Source organism: Oenanthe melanoleuca, chromosome 2 (assembly GCF_029582105.1).
Source record: "Oenanthe melanoleuca isolate GR-GAL-2019-014 chromosome 2, OMel1.0, whole genome shotgun sequence".
Classification (NCBI taxonomy): Eukaryota; Metazoa; Chordata; class Aves; order Passeriformes; family Muscicapidae; genus Oenanthe; species Oenanthe melanoleuca.
In genome coordinates, this window is record NC_079335.1 from 131,919,945 (window position 1) to 131,943,128 (window position 23,184).

Here is a 23,184-nt window from a genome sequence, read left to right on the forward strand (position 1 = left end):
ACTCCAGTGCTTGAATATTAGAAAGTAGCAAATTAATTAGTATTTCCCCAGAATACAATTAACGCTATAGTGGTAACTTGGAAACAACACCCAGCAGGAGTATTTAGAAATGTAAATTGAATACATACATATCACTAAAATATTCTGAGTATAACAGCATTTTAAAAATTTCAGTTCTAATTGCATCAAACCCTATTTAATATTAATGAAATATTTAAAGTTAAGTTTTTCCCTTCTTTTTCTTGTGTGCTATAGTACAAGAAAGCAAATAAGTTTGCTAGTGCTCCATATGAGTGCTTTGAAGAAACTGATATTATCTAGAACCACCTAATAAAACAGTGACTGCACATACAGTACAAATAACAAGATAAGTATTATGTTGCCTTAATGCATAAGTAAAGAATCCACTTTCTGACCATTTGCCACACAGACCATTTGCCTAATGAAATCAGCCTTCCTTCCCTTTCAAAGTACTGCTTTGTATTACCATGGTTGGATGAAAATGGCCTTTTCACTGCCTCAAACCACTCTCTCTCCCTGCCACAAGGCTCAAGCTTAGTGCAGATTCAGTCATATAGCCAGCCTGATGCTGAAATAAAAAATCCCATTCGTTTCCCTGAGTGAAAGGCTCCACAACAGAATTTGGTGCACTAAGCAAAATGGCATTAAACTCAAATGCTGAATTCAACAGGGATATACAACTGTGCAGTTTGCTTGTATGCATCCACTGAAGGCAGAAAAAACAAGGCTCCATGATATAAACAAGCTAAGGGAAAACATTACAGCAAATTACAGATTTTTTCTCACTGATGGCACATGTATCACTATTGGGAAATCCTGCACAAGGATGGAGAGGCTACATTCTGACCTTTTTGGGAATCTGTAATCTGAAAGCAGTGGCATCACAGCAGTTTAATACAGAAGAATAAATAACTTTGATTCCAGTATTAGTATCTGACAAAAATTATACAGCTCTTCTCAAGTATTTTTAGTGAATTTATTTTCTTTCTTAAATTTAAAATGAACAAACCTTGCCAGTCAGCTTTGAAAGATCATCTCCACCGATTATCTGCATATCTTGCATAGACTGATCATTCTGAAAGAAGAAGATATAACTTTGAAATTGGTTATAACCACATAAAATAAAAATATGTTACCTTTTTTAAAAATCTAATCTTAGTTATGAATATTTTCTAATGCTTGTTAGTATTGGTGTACAAGAAAACCACACTCTCACTTCCTCCTGTAGCTTCCTGCACATCCTGCTTGTTTTTAAGCCAACATCAAACTCTAGGCTTTACTGGACTAGAAAAAGTTGCATCTTTCTTTGTAAACTAGTGTTCCCTTGCTTGCTATTTCTTAGTATTACAAGGGTTGAGTAACATGTTTATTCCTTTCAAAATGGGACGACAAGAGCATCTTCGACACTTGACCAAACACCTGTAAGCACATTCTTGGTTTGGAACAGTTTTTGGAAACACAGGCTAAATGTGCTTATATGTCAGCTCTTTTTGGAGGAATGCACTTCATTTTTTTTCAGGAGAAAAAAGTTTTGAAAAATTTATCACTTAATATCAAAAACATTTCCAGTGTGCCATACAGTTGCCAGAGCTTTGTTTATTCAACTGACTCAAAGATAAAATCCTTAAGGTCAATTTCTTAAATATGGCCAATCAGGTTGAACTAAATGCAACAGAATAGTATGTTTTGGTTTTCCTGTTAAAAAAACTTATTTTTTTAAAAATTCTTTTTTTTTCTGTATTTGTTCTACAGACATTTCTAGTTGAAATTCCTGATGGAAAATTCTCAATCAGCTCTAGCTCTAATTCATTATCTGAAGAACACAAAGATCACATAAGGGAGACATATGGAAGCCCCACTTTTAAGGCAAAACAAAAGAGGTCTTAAAGAAGGTGGCAAATTAAAAAATACACAGTCATGGCCAGGCTATATGAATTTTCCAGAAAAAGCAATAGCAGAAATAACTATAGTTAATGTGGAGTTTTTGCCAAATTGATGCATGCGCTAATCTAATCTTCCTACCCATAGGAAGATAGCAGTAGTACAATTTTAATAATAGCACCAGTACCACAACGTGACACTGTGGTTTACTGGTGACACCAGGAAGCCTCATCATTACAAACAACTGACAGATACACAGTACACAATTCTCTGCTTTTATTTCAGAAATCCAGCGCTCTCAAGCCAAATGTTTTTCCAACGGTAAATAGTGGCACACCAGGACTTACACTGTGGGTAAAGATCTACTGGACTAAGGGATTTATAGCTGTCCTTCCCCTCCCAAAGCAGGACAAGCAGAGGCAGCACTGGCAGGGTCAGATGTGCAGATGGAACCACACCTGCCCACGCTCACAGCCCAGGTGGCAGAAGTTCAGGGACTTCCAAGCACCTTTGCAGATACCTGAACACAAGCAATCTGGCAACTCCAAGGAACTACTCATGGTCCTCATGGGAATGGATTGTCTAATTAATACAGCCTTCCTGAGTAATACAGTACTTCCTGAGTAAAAGCAAAGGTTGTAGAATTGCCCAGATGAGAATTTCTCCAAATTTGCATTCTGCAGACCCACAAAAAGACTCCCTGGCTTTCATGCAGACTCTACACTCCACAAAACTCTCACCCCACAGTTTTGTAAGAGGTCCTTTGCAGTCATTACTTTAAAAGACAGTTTTTAGACCTGCCTTCACTTTTTCTGCACCGGATCTGGGAGCTTTAGATAAATTTCATGCTGCTCTAAACCGTTTCCTGGGAAACAGAGCTAGAGCAGCAATGAAGGTTACATCCCATACATTTCCTAATATAAGCTTCAATATTTCTTTTATTTTTGTAAAGAAAAACAGGGGGGAAAAAAGCCCAAACAACAACAAAGAAAGAAACTGATTTCCTCAGAGATTATTTTAAAACTAAGTAAAAAGTGGAGATTGGGAAGATTTTAAGTTCAGGCTTAAAAGCACAGATCTTTTGTTGTAAAGCAAGACAGGTCACTCTTCAAAAGTCAGGCATGTATTCAAGTCAAGACTATTATAAGACTATAAAAAGCAGATTGTTTCTAATATCTACCACAGCATGTGTAACCAAGGCACTGACAAAATATTTTTTCATTTCCAAATGAGAAAGTGTAGAATTTCATTAGCAACCAGCACACAAGAATTACTGAAGAGGCAGTTTGCCCTTAAGCTGCTAGCTGAGAAAGAGAAAAAAGAAAAAAGATAACAGTGAGGTGCAATGATTAATGAATTTATTTATTTTTCACTAAAAAAACCCTCTCTCTTTCAACAGTATTCTCAGCAGCACTGTTTCCTTTGCATTTGGTATTTCTGGCTTCAGCTGAAAGGAAGATGCTGAAATAGCATCTTCATTGCTGGCAAGCAGCTAAGCAAACACAAAAGCCATTGAGAGCAGGGGGATCACAGCATCCTGTCAATCTCTGCATTCACACATCGGCTGTTGGGACACAACTGCACACATTTATGAAAATCCTGGTGTTCTGACTGGAGAACAAGGGCTGTCAAAGGACAAGGCTGGGTATTCACAGTGCCTAAAAACCATATCATTTTCTATATGGGTTTACTATATGCAGCTCGGAACCCCCAGCCAAGGTATTTTCAAAAAATTTAAAGAAATTCCTTGCATCACACTAGAGAGCAATTCTCTTGCTAAAAAAAAATTAATTCAGATCACTTATTTTAATTCCATTTATAACTATGTACACTTATCACTTAACACATGTTGTAAAATATGTACCTGCCAAACAGCAAGGCTCAATACCACAATGTGACATCACCCTGATCATAATGTTCACATAGATAATTTGCACACTATGGTTGCCATGGGAACCTCTCCGTGCATTTTTCTGAGTTCTCAGTTTATAATCTCCAAATAACACTGCACTAGATGTTAAATACAAAGTAAATGAATGTCAGGAAAGAAAAAAACTCTGCTTCATTCAGTACCAATAAATGTCAATTCAGAACTGTTTTTTTAATTTTCACTGTCTCAAGTCATTCAGAGCTTCTTTCTTGCTTTGCAACTTGTTCCAACTGATATAATTGAGTGTCTGAGATTTCTTATAAATGCAGAACTATGAACTGAAGCTTCACTTTCTGTCGCCCAAAGTTCCTCAGTGCTTATTTTCTAAAATCCCTAAACACTATGAGCTCTTTTTTTTTCTAAATATTTGACACTAAATACATTGGCTTGGATAGAGACAGCTCTAAACCACACTATATTTTGGTTAAGGCAGCACAAAATTTATTGCAGCTGTTTCTGACAAAATGTGATGCACTGTGTCACATTCCCACACCTCATCCCAAGCTATATTTCTATTTTTTTTCTGCACTTAATAAATCTGCATTTTCCAGGATAAATCTCAATTTATTTGGTTTTAATTATTGGGTTGTGGTTTTTCACTTGTTCATCTTTGTTTTATAATTTTATTTAATTCTAGGAATACTTGTTGAATTAAAGCAAGAATGTTATTTCCACCACCATTTTTCATGGCATACAAGATAAAACTTTAGCTTTCTATGTAGATTGGAAGTATACATATTTAAATTCCATCTATACTAAGTCGTGTTTTGAACTGGGTGGGGCACAGAATTATTACATCTCTTTTACATCTCCTGAGATCAACACTTGGACATAGTTCAAGTTACAAGTGAAATGAGTTGGGTGGTCTCAGGAAAATTCATTATAAACAGCATTGCTCATCTGAAAATTGCACCAAACTGTGAACATCTGTTACTCCTCTGAAGAAACAGAATCTGGAATACATTAATACTGGGCTTAGTGAAACAAAGATTCTTTAATCATGGCAGAAAAAGTAGCTTTAACAGAATAGTTTAAATACATAATTAAATTATTAAATATGGACACAAGGTCATTATCACGTATCTAATTACTGCAGTCTGCAGAGTTCATACGTGAATTTCTTTACCTTCTTCTCCCAAAATTCATCAGGGAAACTCAAAACAAAGAAGAATGTGACCATCAGGCTTGTTCTATGTTGCTTTTGTCCCCTCGGGTGATTCACCAGATCCTCCAACCTAAAAATTCCCATTAAGACAGCTCTTTCACTTCACACCATCATTCCACCTCTTACAACTGGGTTTTTCAGGAAGGTTTTAACCAAAAAGAAGTCAATGACCATTCAGTTGTCCCTTGGATCCTAGCATGTAACTAAATTGCTTTGCAACCTGCCTCCTGAGAAATACTTCAAAATATGAATAATTTGGTTGGGGGAGTGTCAGTATGGCATCTACAGGACCTGTTAATCTATTTTGGTAATAGGTATAGTCAAACTGATATATGAAGTATAAGCTATGAAATATCCTCAGTGAATCAGCAGAAATTGAGGGGTACTATATAAAAAGCTGTACTTAGAAACAACATTCACTTGAATCAATACAATTCTGGGTTTCTTCTCTCAAAAACAACAGCTAAGAACAAAAGACCTCAAGAGTGTATAAAATGAGCTGTCAGTTTTCATGGCAGGCAGCTAGAAGGACTATCCAGGCTTAAGTAGGAACATTCAAAGGGCAACTAGTAAGTACTGTTAAGCTGGAGACTTGTACAAATAAGTGGGAATGATACAGATCACTTCCCAGTAAAGACTGGAAAGTTTACCTTCCCTTACCCAGAATCAAATGTATACCTAAGGCCAGACTGCAACCTCTGGGGTACGCCCACATTCAAAATAGTCAAGTGCCAGGTCACTGATATATTTTAAGAGGTGTCTTGAATACCTTGCAAACACTCCAACAATGCTGAGCCAAGTGGGAATGGAATCCAGTAAACTGGCACACACCCACTGCCAGAACATCCTCTTTCCTCAGGGAAGTACAGGTACATGTGCACTGAAGCACTGACAGCTTTGTGCAGCTCTGAAAGCTTTAAAGCTGCCTTCCCGAGCCGACCATACCACTGACTGAGCTGCACTGAGATTGGCCTTATTGCTGCTGCCAGGATAACAGATGATAGCAAATTTGAAACTGCTGTAGGTGTTTATCTAGCGGAGTTCTAGTTACCACAGTATAAGATATATTTTACTTCTCTAGGGGTAGACCTACGATATAACTCATATGAAGATTTACTTATTTTTTTTATTCCATTTCTTTCTTGTTGTTATTCCTTAACTAAAAGCTCTATCACTCAGGTTTGGAACTGCTTCAAATTCAGGCTAGTCTATCCAGTTCCAGGGAAGGCCAGAGTTTTGCAATAAGGAAGTTGGCTTTGGACAGAGAATGACGAACAATGAACTTACTGACAGCAAGGTACTCCTTATCAGCTAACCTGCGGTAACACCTGGGTATATTTCTACCCTACTGTAAAAGCAAGGCAGGTCATTCAGCTTAAACAACAGTCTGGGAAGCAGTAAATTATTAAACTTTATAAATGGAATTGCTTGTAATCATCTGTTCAGATACTCAGCAATTTTTTATGTACTGGGGCTCCTGCGTGCCTTCTCCGTATTTAATCCAAGGAAGGTAAGGTATCTTAAAAAAAGGCCAAATTGTAATAAATCAAAGCAGAATTCCATCCAGTTAACTTGGCTAATAAGGATTACAGACAATAAACTATTTAATTTTTAAATTCCTGATTTAGCAATTAAATTTCATAAACTTGCTTAGCATTGGTTGAATGGGTTCTTTTGTTTAAGGATGAGGCAGTAAGATTGCAGCACTACATATCACCATATGGCAGAAACAGCACCCGAACACTTAAAAAGATCAGCAAGAATTGAAATCAAGAACATATGATAACAAAGGTTTTGACTTGTATGTATATCAGAAACAGAATAAATCCTCAAAACTCAGGTTAGTTTTCACATACTATAGTCTGACATTTCCTTGAACTCTAGCTTATTTTTATTCTGTAACATAATATTTAAAATACAGAAATTAAATCTGTATATGTTCCAAGATGAGAAAAGGTATTAACAATTTCACAGGGCTCTTCAGTCATGTAAGGTAAGGTTCAGATCACATAATTTTTCTCCAGAGATGGGAAGCAAATAAATTTTGCAGGTAAAAGAAAAAATTAGGAAGCACAGCCTCCACAACTGCCATAGTCCTACTCATGTACTCCTTTAGGGCTGCCAGGGGGCATTGCTAAAGGTGTCTGCCTTTTGGGATAATGATGTAATACCAGCCCACACTACCAGAATACCAGACTTGCAATGCTTTTCCTCCTCAGTTCCATTAGCCAAAGAGTGTATGGAAAATTTTCCTCCTGCTATGGTAATGCAAAAGTCATTAAGGTCATCAATCATGCTATGGCAAACTATACCAGACTTGGTTAGGAAAATGTCTGTTTGGATTCAAGTCCACAATAACTGGAGTATCTGTCTTTTCCCAATTATTGTTTAGCATTTAGTGCATGAAGATTACAGCAGTGGAAGCAGAAGTTACGTTTCTCAGCTTCAACAGAGGATCTTAGTCTGCTAGCTCGGACATTACTAGATCCACATGTATGATTTTTTAAACTGTGTTGTAAATTAATGATCAAAAGTAAATTAACATTGTGAAAACGCATATAGGGAGTTTGTAGCTCTGTACTAAAAACCCTGTCCACTTAGCGATTCTGCAAGCATGGGAAAAAACAGCTTTCTCTAGGAATAAGCACAAAACGCTAACCTTCTGACCCTTATCATTCGTTCATATAATCTGGTGATAAAACAGAGATAGAAGAATCTTGAACTTTGTCAAATAGCCCCAGGCTGAGAAAACAGATAAATAGATGTAAGAAAATTCACAGAAGATGAGTTTGATAAAAATCTCAAATGCTAAGTCCCTTCCAGCAATCTGGAACTTAGTTTATCATTGACTCTCACAACTCAGTAGCACTGATTTAGTCCCTTGGCTAATGACAACTTGGAAACTTCTAACAGCACACATATTCTTTATAAATTTTCTTGTACAGTTATAGTATCCCATCTTCATTTAAATATTTTAACTTCTATCTATCAAATGAGGAGAGAAAAGAATTTTGTGTCTGTCACACAGATCAGCACTGCAAGTACAGAGGTGTTCCCATTATTGACATATTCCTTGAGACTAACCCTTTTGGTCTACACCTTACAGGCCTGCTGGGGTGTGACACTGCACAAACACTATACATGTTATGATCTGTTAAGATGCCAGTAAAAGGGAGTCATCGAATTCCTCAAGAAAAATTAGAACCCTCCAGCTTCTTTTAATTAATTTTGCCTCATTTCAGACCTTAATATGAAAAACTCACATATTAAATGGTACTACTAGTGTAGTAATGCAGTGTACAAGTAATGTGATGTTTTTCCAATGCATAAACATGTCACGGTATTTTCAAACTCACCAGATCTTAGTTTTACAACAGGATTAAATTAAATTCTGGACCTATCTTACATGTAAGAGCCTATCTTGTTGTCATTGTCAAATCCATGAAGCAGGATGACATATAGTATTGCTGCAAATGCCATAACTTAGTAGCAGTTTGGTGTATTTTTGGCAGAATATGAAACAAAAACATTTTCCTAAAACTAAACTTCAATATTTTAGGCTTCATAAGAAATCACTGCTTTACAACAAATACTGTATCCAGGGGAATCTAATTCTTTGAAAATATGAAATTGGATGCTTCTAATAGAATCCTTTGATGCTCTGAATCCACTCTAAAAGCAGCCAGTTTCAAAAACAACTACAGTCTTATATTAAGATATTCCAGGAACATGGATTGCTTAAAAACACCAAAGATTTAAGCTCACAAAAAAAAACCTCATATAAAAAAAACTTAAGAAAAAGGAACTTCAGATCTTAAACTCCATTTATACATAGTATCTGTACCCTATGCAATATACTGTAATCCAAGACATTTATTTCAAATTAGAAGACATTTTTCAAAAGAAAATGCTAAAGCTTGTAATAAAAACGTGACCCTTAGGAGATAAATTTTTAAAAAAATATTAGAAAATACCTCTATGGATTTGCATTAGATCTGAAATCCAGAAGAACACAGTATTAGCCCACAGTATAGAAAACCTATTTTTTTTTAATTAAAAAAAAAAAATCCAAAGCTAAAAACTATACATCAGTATAAGAGAAGGTAAGCTTCATACCTAAGCTGGAAACCATAGATAAAAACAAAAAGTATCTAAACAAATTATGCCATTACTTGCTTCAATAAGCTTCATAAATGCTTTAAAACAATATCTGATATTTCAAAAAAGCTCTAGGACAGCTCAGAATCACTCTGCCTTCACTGCCACATCTGCTCTAGTTCTGTCCCCATGGCAATCAGGCTGCTTCCTACTCAGTTCTTCCTTGGCGGAGTTGTTTGGTTCCCCAAAATCTTTCATATGTGAGTCACTGAAACACTTACTCATACTTTCAAAAATCACTAAGATTTCAGATGGTGCTAACATATTCAAGTGATGTGTAGGTGTGTTATCTGATGCATACAGTTACAAAGATCATCCTCTGTAAGTAAGTTTTACATTAGAGATAAACTTGATAAACTGACTGTACGATAGACTTACTATGACCTTTCCTGAACTCTGCCCACAAATTAACACCTACTTAGATTAGAAGCAGCATCCCAAGCCCCTAAGCACATAATAAAACTGTTTCATTTTAAATAAAACACTTTCTTTGAGCAAGAAATGAATTAAAGCTCTCACATCTCACAACTCTGCCACCACGTTAAATGGAAGCTATGGATGCCATGTAGGTGAAAGGAGCGCATCTGCCACCAGACCTAAGAAGTTTCAAGACCCTGACAATTTTAAGTTCTCATTTTATTTCATACAGTATGGCCTTCTACAGATTATCTTAGGACACTATGAAAACTAGGCTGATAGACAAAAATAACTAGAGTTGAAATAACCACACTCCTCCTGATACCTTTGAGGAGCATCTCTAAGGTAAAGCAGAGGGTGAGGCTGAGGCTTGCACACATGGTAGTGGGTCCCTTGACTAAGGGCAGACTTTTTTTCCAGCAAGAACTATGCTGACCAAAGAATTTACTGCTCACAAGCTGTCCCCAGCTGCTTGCAAGTCTCCCTCTGGCAGGGGCTACTGAGATGCATGTGTGCATCTGGGTTGCTAAAAACTAATCCAGCAAGCTCAAGTAGTCCAAATAGAAATTCTCTCATCACTGGTGTTATCGGGGCTGAAACAGGTTAGGGAGTGCTCAGAAGCAGCTGAGCTGGCCAGTGTGACTGCCTGGAGGGCACTGCAGTCCCTGAGGAATGGACTGGAGATGGTCACTGTTCCAGTCAGTGCAAGTGCAATCAGAAAAGAAACCCACCTCCAGTGTCTGAGTTTCCACACCAAGCCACTGTACCTGACGTACAGGTTAATCTGGCAGGAGAGGTTACTCTCAAAGTGCCTGAATTGTGTTGCTACTCTTGTAACACCACCCACAATTCAACCAAAGAGACTGTCATTCTTCTCGTGACATTTTTGTGAATTTCTTTTAAAATTTCATCAGCTAGCTGCAAGAATAAGCTTTTGGGATGACTTCCACTACTAACATATTTTTGGCTATTTCTCTGAAAAGTCTGAATGTCTCTGAGGCTGGTATTTTGCAGTGAGACACTGCTGCATGTTAATGTGGGTTTTTTGTTTCTTTCATGAAAAATATTCCGTTTTTAAACAAGTCTTAGCACTTGAAAAATGAACATTTGGACACAGTTTGGAGGTGAGTTGTAGTATCTCCAAACACTCAATTCACAAACAATATGATCTGTTTCCCCTGTTCATCACCTTCTCAATCATCTCAGGTCTTACTAAATTTCAGAAAATAACTTAAGCTAAGAGATAGCTTGGGAGAGCACCAATGCCTGCTTAAAATTTGGGAGTGTCTTTGTCTTGGAGCACTGAAAGACCTTTTACTCACTTGTTTTAGCAGGTCTGAGCATCTCATGGAACTTTCACTCAAAAAAATACTACTGCTTCGGGGTGTAAACGCTATTTTATCTATTACTAGACAAAGAAAGTGCACAGAGATAAAATCCCTTTGGCAATTCAAGGAGACTTCCCAAATCTCTCATCATTAGCTTGCCCATAAGACATCTCTCTGACAACACCATCTACAATAACAGAATGTGTTTCTCAGAAAGCAATAACTTTAAGATCTAGATCCTTGACACTGGTAGTTTCTATGGCTAAATTATGTCATGTTTCTGCAACCCATTAGCATCTAAACCTAAACCATACTGCAAAATTCTCTGTACAGCTGTTCACTGTCTGCCTGGTGCCTGGAAGACATAAATCTGAAAAGGGTTAAGAGTATGTTTCAGTTTTTGAATGTCTAGTACACACACAACTTCTCTCCAAATTAAATAAATCAAATCACTAATTTTCAAATTAAACTACATTTTTGCCTAGACTGAAGTTATTTATTCGCATGTCAAATGTATAATTCACAGATAATTTGGAGTTCAGTCCCGTGAAATTATGGTAGAACTTGGCTTTAAAGTTGACAGGAATTCATTCTATCAGGAAGGCTCCAATCTGTAATACTTCCATGGCTACTCAGCATCAATACGATGATGCAGTCATCAGCTAAACTGTGTACATGAAGCAAGATAAAGGGAACACACAACCTGCCCAAAAGAAAACCTGTAAATACAAAAACTAATGTGAATTCTCTTTCATCTCAGCATGTACATTCTGAGGAGATCATAAGTTGTGTTTAACTGTGTGACACAGCAATGGAGATAAACAATCATTGTAACACTGGTGTAGAGTCTGGGTATAGACATGAATCACTAAATGCAAGCATGACAGTTGTTTCTTCTGTGTTGTTAAATTAATAGAACCATTTTGAGGTTAGTTGCCTTCTCAGGGTCAGGATTTCAACACACTACTTTTAAATCAAAGTTCATAGTGATCTTAAAAAGCCAAGTCACACACAGTAAAATTATACTGAATAAGAACAGGTTATTATGAAAAGTAGGACTGTATATTTTATATCACTCTGATTATAGTCTGATGCTTCATGCTGTTGAGTCTTTTAGGAATTAAGTACACTCACTTGGTGTATGAGAAGGAAACCTGCATGGCAGAAAAAGAAAATTATTTTACTCCATTTACCAAGCTTTCAACTCACTCATAAAATCCCTCTGTGTTTCCTTACTCCTGCTAGAGTGATTTAGCAAAACTATTTACTGAGATGGCTTCATACAGCAAAAACATTCCGATTTCTACAAACAGGGCTTGTTTTGTTGCTTGTTTTCAGATTCTTGCAGTCCTGTTTATGCCAAGACTAATAACCAACAGTTGTAAGTATGTTTCAAACAACTGGAGGCTGAAGAGGAAACAGATCATATCAATGGATTTGTTTATGAACAGAATTCAATGCAACCATTGTGAATGGATTACAATTCAGCAGTCACATCTTCACATTTTTTTATTAGTTATGTTCTGGAAACCATAAATAATGTATTCATTTGAAAGAATTACATAAATTGATCAAATCTACATAATCCTCTGGAAGTTTCCTCTGAAGTTCATTCACATTTGGAGCATCAAACTGGGCAACGTGCTCCAGCGCCTCACCAACTTCATAATAAAAAAAAGTCTCCCTACTATCTAGTCTTTTAATTTAAAGGCATTTCCCCTTGTCCTATCATTCCATGGCCTTGTAAATGCCCCTCTTCACCTTTCTTGTAGGCCCCTTTCAGGTACTGGCCATCTGCTCTAAGGTCTCCCCAAAGCCTTCTCCAGGCTGAAGAACCCCAACTTGAATCAGTCTGTTTTCCTAGGAGAAGTGTTCCAGACCTGTGATCACGTATGTACCCTCCTCCAGACCCACTCCAACAGATCCTCCTTTTTGCTGTACAGGGGACTCCAGAGTTGGATACAGTACATCAGGTGGGGTCCCAAAGTTATTAAAAATAACACAGTTTGTTAAAACAATGTGATTTCAAAATAGCAGAGGTGGCTGCTCTTCTGCCACTTGAATCCACACATAAAACCAAATAAATCATGAAAGACTTAAGGAAAAGTAACAATCTCATTCCTAGTTTACCTCTCTGTGGTTTTCAGCGAAAAAAGGTTATGCCACCAAGATTCACTTCTCCTTGCCCAAGATGTGAACTTTACTATCATATCTATTTTATAAAATATAGTAATTAAGAGAATTAGATAGATATTTATGGATAACCATATGGGAATACTAAAGATTTTACAAGAACAGGTAGCAATGCATGTAGAAAGCACACCGGTCTGCCTAATAAAAATGTGTGGTGTTTCTCTCTTCCATCAGTCCCCACTGCCTGTTTCAATGATTACTCTTATCAGGGTTCCTTCTCTTTTTAGCTTTCATCATCTATTCACTAAAGAAGTCTTAATTCACATGCATTTACCTTCTTTTCTATTGAGAGGCTGCTGAGAACTTCTCAAGAAAGTCTGCATACTTCCTCTACTTCTTAATTTTTTCAATTCCATTTAATAATTGAGGTTTGACTTAAAGGTCACACTTGGCACAGCCATGGAACAGGATTAGGTGATATTGCTGCATCTCTTAGTTGCAGATTAAACTTGCTAAGCCAGAACATCTTCTGACTGAAGCTGTAATTTAACCTTTACCTTTTCAGCTTGTCCTAAATTATCTCTTCCACACTGAACAAAGAGAAGCTCTAATTATTGTTTATGAACAGTCTACTCTTCTGCTACACTTCTTATAGTATGTGTTTTTTCTAAAACATATCCAATTCAGCCCTTCTCTTCACGACATACACATCCTTCTATTTTTTTGTTCATTCTCTTTTGGTTCATCCTCAAACATTCTTTCTTGTCTAGTCCCATAATTTAATTCAAAACACCCTAGTAAAACATCTTCCTAATTTCTTTGATGTACTTCTCTCTGGATTCTTCCTAATCAAAAAGCCCTTTAATCTCCTAAAGTTATCAATATCGCAAATGCATTATGGAATTTCTGGATCCACCATCTCTCCTGCTAGAGTCACATTCTCCTTAGATGACATTCCCCAACTCAACTTCTTCCACCATTACTTTTCATCTTTGACTTCAACATACCATGCTTCTGTAAATAATTTTGAATTCACCTTTCAATATGAAACCCTCACCCATTCTCAACTTCAAAACTCTGATTCCCCATGGAGGAACAATCAGTCGGAAAAACAATGTGATAAAAACTGAATATAGTAAATTTTATTCATCCAGTTTTATATTCAAAAATCTCTGCAGTCAATTCCACTGCTCCTGACTTATACTAAAATCCAGTATCTTAGAGCCTAATATCTAAGAAGCTGCCAAATTCTATCAGTTCTCATGTCAATGTTTCCAGAAGACAGTGTTTTCCCATAAAACTTGGCGTGCATCTTTCTATATATTCATCATATTTCACATATTTCACACTATTATAGTGCTTCTTGCTCTACCCACTATACTTCTTGCCTTGCTACTCTTGAGTTCATTCAAAAAAGTGTATGTTCTCTATGACTCTTAAAATTCAGAGCTGCTGCTTTCCATTCAGATTTCCATCTGTAAAATTGATTTGATTTTCCTCTCCAACTACTTCCTGACTCTTATTCTTAACTCTACCTGATGCTTCCTATCTCTTTACTCCTGAAATCATATTTTCTAACTCCCATCTTGGTGCTTTCTTTTAATCTGCCCTTTGTAAAATACAAAAAAGTTTCTCAAATAAATGTAAAAATGTTCAGGCACATAGGACAGTATTGTGCAAACCACATAAAACCATCCTGATTATGGCAGTACAAGTAGCCATTTGTCTCAATAATATCCAGAGAATCTAAATGTACTATGCTTTTTTTTTTTTTTTAAATCAATTCATTTGCATGAAAAAATCTAACAAAGAAGATACATGCAGAGTTTTCAGCTACTTAATATGAAAGCAAACCCTAACATACTAATTAAGTATAAATTCAAAAGTCTAAACTCTGTAATATTATGACAGGATTGAAAAACAAAGAGCCATATAAAACTGGTCATATTTGCAATCTCCTTTTCCTGTAATCAGTGCTGTATGCCAAACAGCAAAGTACATCTTCTACTGATACTGGGTAATAAAGGGGTACTTCCACTGATGCCAAGATCTGACTCTGGGCCCCAGTTACAGCCCATTTTTGCAATCCTATTAAACCAAGAAATCCCACTTTGAATTACAACCCCTAAAAATCAACTAACCTTTCAATATTGAGGCTGGAACGAGACAATACAAAAATCCCATGAGTTTGAGCTGAAATTAGTTGCTGGATTTAAACAGCTGGAGGGGGGGAAGGGAGACATGGCTGAAGGAAGCATATTGAGAGCAGCAGGACTCCCTTCAGGAGAAAAAGAGAGAACAGTTAGTAAAAGGAAGCAGGACAAATAATGTGAGAAGAATGGTGTCTGTAAAATGAAAAAGGGATTAAAAAAGAGAGCAGCAATAAGTTTTAGTAGTAAGTGGAACAGAAAACACAGAGGAAATCAAAGGAGTGGAACTGGTGATGCTCCAAGATTTTAAGTAGAGTCTTATCTCTGAAGCTGTAATTGTTGCCTCTGATTAACGTGCAAAACACTGAGAAAGATATGTTATTACAGAATAAACTAACATGGAGATTTGGCTGGGATAAAGAGTCACTCAGACTAGGTACAGAGAGTTCCTCAAGTGATCTGAGACCAATTCAAATTTCAAATTTTTACTGCAGTGTCATTCAGCTTCTCAAGACCAAGGTATCAAGCACTGATCCAACACTAAATCAAGGACAGCTTCAGCCTCTAAATACATGACACCTGTTTGGAAGTACATATAAGAAAAAAGAATATATTTTCAAAAAAGAAGATGCAGCCACTAGTTCTTGGGAAGGTGCTACCTTTCTGATACAGCACGAGGCTAGGACCCAAAATATGCATAGCCAAAAATGCTAAGATCATCTCGGACTTAGTACTGGTAATTGCACCCTTGCATATTAAAATTCTTAGTGCTGTTTCAGCTTGATATAACATGCTTTTACATTATTTCCTAAGCTAAAGGTGTGAAAATTTCCACACGTTTGCAGTTATGGGTTAGTATGGCTAATAAGATTTGACCCCAAGGCAAGAAATTTTAAAACCAGGATGTCTTCATACTGGATAAGAGATAACTGTAGGAAAAGCACGTGCATTACCTATACGTCAGATGCAAAATTAAAACCAATTTAGGTAATTCCACTATTTGCTCAGCAGTGTTACTGAAGTGCTATTGTAACTATGCAAGAAAAAAAAAAAGAGCAAAATTTCTATGTGCTATTATGTGAGACAAACATTATAATTTATTAATTATGTAATACTGCTGAATATCTAGAAAATTTTAATATTAGTATTTCACACGTGCTTCATAGAACTAACTAATTCTTGAAACAGAAGTCTCAGGACCTAACCACATGGCTATAAAAGGCTCTCATTCACTTTTCTTCCCACACTGAAAAGAAGTCAGACCAGATCTGTGAAAGTTAAGAAAAGTTTATAGTCACTGGGGTCACAAGAAAATGCCAGCCAAAAAACTGTGGAAAGGATGTAGAGTTATTGTGGGAACCACTGGACATAGCAAGCTGCATTTCTGCAAGACACCGTAGTATCACTCTATTTATTTAGTGTATTTCCTCAGACATTTCTACAACTTACTTATAGAAATGCTCCCTCACAATGAAACATGCACTGCAATGTACAATATAAATTTGTAACTTCTACAAGAGGAAATTGTAGTTAGAGATTCTAAAAAATGCTGGTCATCTCACTTTCATATCCTCAGTGACACAGATGAATTATTATGGAATAATTTCTTCTGAAGATAACAGGATTACCTCAACACTGGATTTGATTGAATGGCTTGTTTCACTTTCGTGTAGAACACTATAATCATCCAGTGGTATATTTTGCTACTATGTAAACTGTATGCTATGAAGATGAAAGCATTTCATTTACTTAGCATTAAACATTTAGAAGAAGACATAGATTTACCACCTTGCAGATATGCCAAACCATGCGGGGGTGGGAAATGCAGTAACATGAAATTAACTTGACAGAACTGAGGATGTTGAGAACTAATAAGATGCTGACATTTTGCATGAATGAAATTTGAACACTTCTCTGTCCAGAAGTAAAAGACAGACTAAATAAAATAACAGACCTCAAGGATGCTTCATATCATTATTTACACTATCTACAAAGTATAAGGGATATGAGTTTTTAAGAAAACCTCACAGGTTGTTCAAACAAAAATATTTTTCACACATTTGGAGGTGGAGATCTCACAAGGAAAAGTCAACTATTTATTATGACACTCAACCAGAATCTGCATAAATCAGTTGTTGACTTACGTGGTAACTTTTCAGTCTAACAAAATCAACTTTCATGGAGATGAACCTTTCTGAATTTCTGCTAAGATTTTTAATGTGCTCCACAAGATCAGCACAGAACTTGTAGCCACCTTTGAGGACACAGAGAACCACGATATCATTGTCTCCAATGTCTTGCACAATATCTTTTGCCAGTCGTTCTGTCCTGGGCAAAAAAAAAAAAAAAATTGGGATGAAACAACTTTAGATGCAGATCCTCTAAGCTCATGGTACACTTTACAAACACCACGGTGAGTATAAAGCTTGGCTGGCATTGCTAAAGTATCCTGACTTCACAGAATCACAGAGTGATTTAGGTTGGAAAAGACCTTCAAGATCATTGAGTTCACCCTTTGACTGATGACTACAACGTCAGCTAGACCATAACAGTAAGTGCCAGGTCCAGTCATCTGCTGAGCATCTCCAGGAATGGTGGGTGACTCTACCACCTTCCAGGACAGTCCATTCCAATGCTTGACTGGGTTTGGATCCAGCTCACAGATGGCAGATACAGTGTGATGGATGCAAGATGCAAAGCACTTGAACCTGGTTAACCTTAAAAGCATAAATTCCCCAGCTATACAAACACAACCTACAAATCTCAGCATATTTTGGGCTCATAAATATGTCAGAGATTTCAGAGAAAAGAATGTGAGCTAGCCTTCCATTTTACCTCATAGGCACTATCAGTATAAAATATACCTGTACAAACTCCTAACTTACTGCAGAAGAACAACAAATTAAATGAAAGATAGGGAAGAATATTTGAAAATGTCATGCTATTGGATTTGGAAAATACTACCCCTACAGTTTAAATAAAAATATACAAAAAAACTAGAAAGAAATAGAGCATCAGTGAAAAGCTTACAAAAAGTGTATATTATCACTATTCTGTACAGCTCACTGTTTTATCCAGCAGAAATGAAGAGTGCAAAGAGCTTCAGTGACTTGTTCAAGGTCACACAGGCAAATAATCAAGAGAATGCTCCAATGAACCTGGAACTGTGGGATCCCCAACCAATTTGACAATTCTGCATTGCAAACACAATCTGGTAGATGATTGGAAACCAAAGATACACATTCCTGCCATGCAAAGCTGCATACATTGTCAAGATAAAGATAAAAAAATATTAATCTTAATAATAAGTGTAAATAATAAAGATTAACTTTATAAACAGCATTTCTAGACCTACAATAGGGTACTGAGTCATTTCTAGATGTAATGCAGTATCAACAGAAAACTTAACAGTGTCATTTGATGTTTTGAGGAAAAACAGCTCAGTGAATTATATTCTGTAAATACTTACACTGGAAAATTCTTCACCAGCTCTCTGAATTAGTTTAGTAGTTTTAATGAGAGTGGGCTTGTAGACAAGATACAATTTATTAAATAATCCTATAATTTATACCATGTCTTTTATTGTTACATTTTTTAGGTTTGGCTGTTTTCTTTTTTTTCTAGTAACTCTAATAGAGAAATCAATTTGCCTCTACATTAAGTACATTAATTGAACTTTAGTGAAATCTGTGCATGGAGCAGAGAAGAATAAGCTCTAGACTGAAGTTAATATACTAAGTATGAGAAGCAGCTGTTGCTTCATTTCCATGTCTTTTATTTTTAATGCTCTAGTAAATTCCATATAGCAATAATTAGTATATTTTTAATATGAGAAATAGAAGATATTAGAAATATTAGATCATCTCATTTGATCTGAATTATGTAATTCCTTTTGCTGTTGTAAGACAATCACTTACTTTACTGAAGACTAATAAAATAGTCTTTTATCATCTTTTATCAGTTCTGAGAATGGGGAAAACCTCTCATTAGGAAACATTTCTTTGATGAATCTTCATTTTTTATTTGTTCCTCAGATTTTTTGCAGCTGAAATTTCCTGGAATTCCAAAGACTACTTTGTATGTTAAAAGTGTACGAACTCCAGCACAGACAAAAATGTACTAATTTAAATTTCTAAATAAAAATATCCAAGTTTTTACCTTATAATATTTTAGGTCTAAGATTATACACAGACTGTATATGGATGACAGCCCTCATAAAAAAGAATAATACTACTGACCAAACAATTTTAGTAACATTTAAGCTACATGTACCTGTCAACAATAATGCCATGAGGAATGAGCACGTATTCCAGGTCTCCATAGTAGTGCTGAGGATAAGTGAACAAATCCAGACTGTATCCAGGCCAATTGTCTGAAATCTGAATATCAAATAGTACTGTCAAGAACGCTTCATGGTGTTTGACATTATGTAGCTGATATAAAATCAGCATTCTAGTACACTCTATTGGATTAATTCATTGTGTGCCATACTTTCTTCCAGTTACAATTTCCTGTTTTGCTTTTCCCATTATTATTTTGCTTCTCAGTATAATTCAGAAATCAAATTCTAAAGTTTTTTTCCCCACAAAATGTGGAGAATGTCACCTGAAATTACAAATAATTAGATAGAAAAAGGAAATATTTAATACTAAACTAGTAGCAAAAGTAAGTTGCTAAGTACTTTCAAACTCAAAGTGCAAATATAATATTGCCAGAAAGAAGAGATTCTCCAGTGTGAGATTCAGATGGTGGAATTAATAGTCATAAAATTCTAAGTTAAAATTGTACATTTCTAGTTTAGAATGACTGAAAGTCATAAATAAATAAATAAATATTCTACAGATGAAACAGCACCTATGGAGAATAATTTTTGTGGTTCACGGATGATATCTGTACAAACCAGTGAAAAACTGTACTTCTTGCCAAAGGTGAGGTTCTTAATTTAGATGTCATCAAAGATACGTGATTACAAAATGTTTGCATCACTATAAAACTAGTCTGTAAATCCATATTTACAGAAAAAATATTTTACAGACTTAATATACATTGGTTTTGTAATTATCAGAATACAGATTAGATCTCACAACCTACAATGGTAGTAGAGGTTAAGAAGGTCAAAAATTAGCCAACAATTGAAAAACTAAACAAACTCCAAAAGAAACATTTCCCATATTCCTTATGAAAGACAAGACCTGCAGGGTCACAAGGTATCTTGAAATCATCATAAAGCTTTGCTTCAATACTGGTTCAGGATAAGAAGTGACACCTAATAGGTTTTCCTTAAAATGTTATTCCTCAAGTCGCACATTGTCTTTCTACATTGTCTTTTCTAGCTTGCCTACAGGAATCTTGAGTACAAGGAGAAATGGTGACAAACTTCCACTGTGCAGTGCATGTCTTAATGGCATTTTTGCTACAGATAGTCTTTAAAGGACCATCACTGAAACTTACCTCTGCTTACCATTTTACAGTAGAGCAGTAAATGGTTTCTCACAATTTTGGCTAAGATAACATATTTGATGTTGAGCTGTTCCTCCACATCCCCTCTTCTTTAACTCAGACACAGCCCTGCCTCAAGCTGTACTAAAACACTCTCCTGCCTTGTGGATTTTGGGTTGCTTAGGGGCTTTTTTTGCATATTCATTGTCAGCTACAGACCTTGACTGGCATGTTTTCTTAACTCTACCCAAAACTTTCTTCATCAAAAAAGTTATTCGTTGGCAACTGCTGCTGAATATTTGCCCATGAAGGGCCTGACTGGGAGATCACTGGAATCAATGAAAGCTCTTCCCCTGACTTCCACAAGCCTTGAAACTACACAAAAGAAAAAAAGTTACTTAGTTGTGCTCCTCATTTCCATAGAAACAGGAGATTATACATATCCTCCTTGGAGAGGTTTCTAGAGGCAAATCTTGCTCCAAAACCACTGCTCCAGTCAGCCTGGAAAGACTTTTTTTCTCATCTTCTTTTTCAGTTCTTGGGGGATGAAGGGACTGAATTTTTTTCTAAATTTTGTAGCAGTGTACAGTCTGTTCAAAAGTATTTTAATGCAAACTGAAACAAATTCATTAAGTATTATGAACACCTGCTAGCAACTCCTGTCAGTGTTGCTTACTTCTGCATTCCCATCAAACTGCATAGTTTCAGTGTGATGCAGATCAAATGCACAGAAACTGCTTCAGAATTCATACAAACCAGTAACTTTTACTTAGGTTACAATAAGTAACCTCTATAAAACAAGATGAAACAGATGAAATTTTGATTCTCCCATTTATCCTTCTGGTTCTCTAGAATAGCAGAACATAAACAGTGCAACTCTACAATAATATTGAAGTTCTTGTTTATAGATACTTGCTGGCATTTGACAAATAGGATGAAATTCACATGTACCTTCAAATTAATTATTTCCCTGATATAATAAGTCTCTTTCTTATTCTTCTATCTTTAAAACAGACACTACCCAACAAGTCTTATAAATTCTCCTTTATCTTAAAGCTATTCACAGTGTTATAAGACAATTTTCAAGTAACTGTAAATTCTTATGACTATTCTGAGAATTTAAAAAGCCCTTGAAAATACGAAGGAAAAAATTCTGATTGTTTCAGAAAAAAAAGCAATATTCAACTGGATAAGTAAATATATATTCTAAATAGATTGGCACACTCGTGTGTAAAAAACTTCCTACAGTAAAATAAGACCTACTTTTAAATTTCAGGCTTTGCATGTTTTAATATCCTGCAAATATTCTTCAGTAAGTTTTTAAAAAGTTGATGTGATTGGATACAAAAAGGAATACAAATACATGGCAATATCCAAAAGTGCTCCCTTGAGGCCTAAGAGAGAAGCTGAAGACATTCAACTGCATCACCTTTAGAATGTTGCTCGTTTTCTCGCCTGGCAAAGTGAGCACAGGTGAGGTTCGAGCTCAGTCCTCAGCTCCAAGCCAGCATGAAGCAAAGTCCAGCTTTTGTAACCTAAATGATACTGCACTGGACTTACTGCTGGTTGGGTTTTTGGGGAGTCAAGCAGAAAAAATTAAAGCAGTGCAGCAGAACATGATCATGCACATTCATGTCCTTCTTTGCAATAACCCCATGTTGCTTTGGTGATATGCACTGTCACCCATGTAAGGAATGTCATTTATTGCACAGGAGTCAGGAGACATGGTTGATGTGTGGTGTTTTCAGACAGAGCTCAAACACACAGACAGGTCCTTCAGAAGGGGGATGGAGGGGACATTGGAGTGGACAGGGTGTGACTGCTGCCTACATAGAGTGCCTTGAGCCATGATCTGGGCAGCTGACCCGCGAACTTCCTGTTAAAATCCTAATGGCACACTAAAATAAGGACATACAAAATAAGGTGGTAGCAGTGATGGCATTTGCTTCACAGGAGAATCTGGTGTGTCTATCACAGTACGGATCACATTCATTCATTCATTTCTGCACCATTTATCCGCCCCTACAGGCACTCCAAACGCACTGCCAAGGTTCGGGCTGTTTCCCACCCCAGCAAAGCACGGGCAGCCCAACCCTGTTCCAGAGCGCCCGCAGACCCCAGGGGCCTCAGGGAGGCCCGGTGGGAGAAAGACACCTCGGGATGCCTGCGGATCCTCATGCCCGGTACTCAGGGAGCCCGGGGAAGCACAGCCACGGCCACTGCAGCCGCTTGGGCTGTACCGGACCGTGTCTGCACGGCGGAAGCCAAAGGCGCGGCTCAGCCCCACACGCCGTCCCCCGGGGCAGCCGCAGCGGGTGAGGGGACGCGGCCCAGGGGCGGCCGGGGGCCCGGGGCAGGCGGGAAAGGGAGGGGAGGGCGCGGGGGGTCAGCACAGAGCGCCGGGAGATAGCGGGGAAGCGGGCCGGGACCGGGATGGGACCGCGGCCGGCGAGGGGCGAACGGCCGGGGCGGGCAGGGCCGCGCTCCGCATTTACCACAACGCCGCGGCCTCCAGCGCCGCTCCCGCCCTGCGCGGCCATGTTCCTGCGCGCGCCCGCGCCA

At 37.1% G+C, this 23,184-nt stretch overlaps 1 protein-coding gene across 2 annotated transcripts in view; it reads right to left on the reverse strand.

Moving 5' to 3' along the window:
• PRTFDC1 (phosphoribosyl transferase domain containing 1) overlaps positions 1-23,184 on the reverse strand; it is a 42,055-nt gene extending 18,871 nt beyond the window's left edge. For both annotated transcript variants that reach the window (XM_056483283.1, XM_056483282.1), the window contains exons 1-4: positions 23,118-23,184; positions 19,456-19,562; positions 17,328-17,511; positions 1,031-1,096 (exon numbers count right to left, since the gene is read on the reverse strand). In XM_056483283.1, the coding sequence (XP_056339258.1) occupies positions 1,031-1,096; positions 17,328-17,511; positions 19,456-19,562; positions 23,118-23,162 (402 nt within the window). In that variant the 5' untranslated portion in view covers positions 23,163-23,184. The remainder of the gene's footprint in view (positions 1-1,030; positions 1,097-17,327; positions 17,512-19,455; positions 19,563-23,117) is intronic.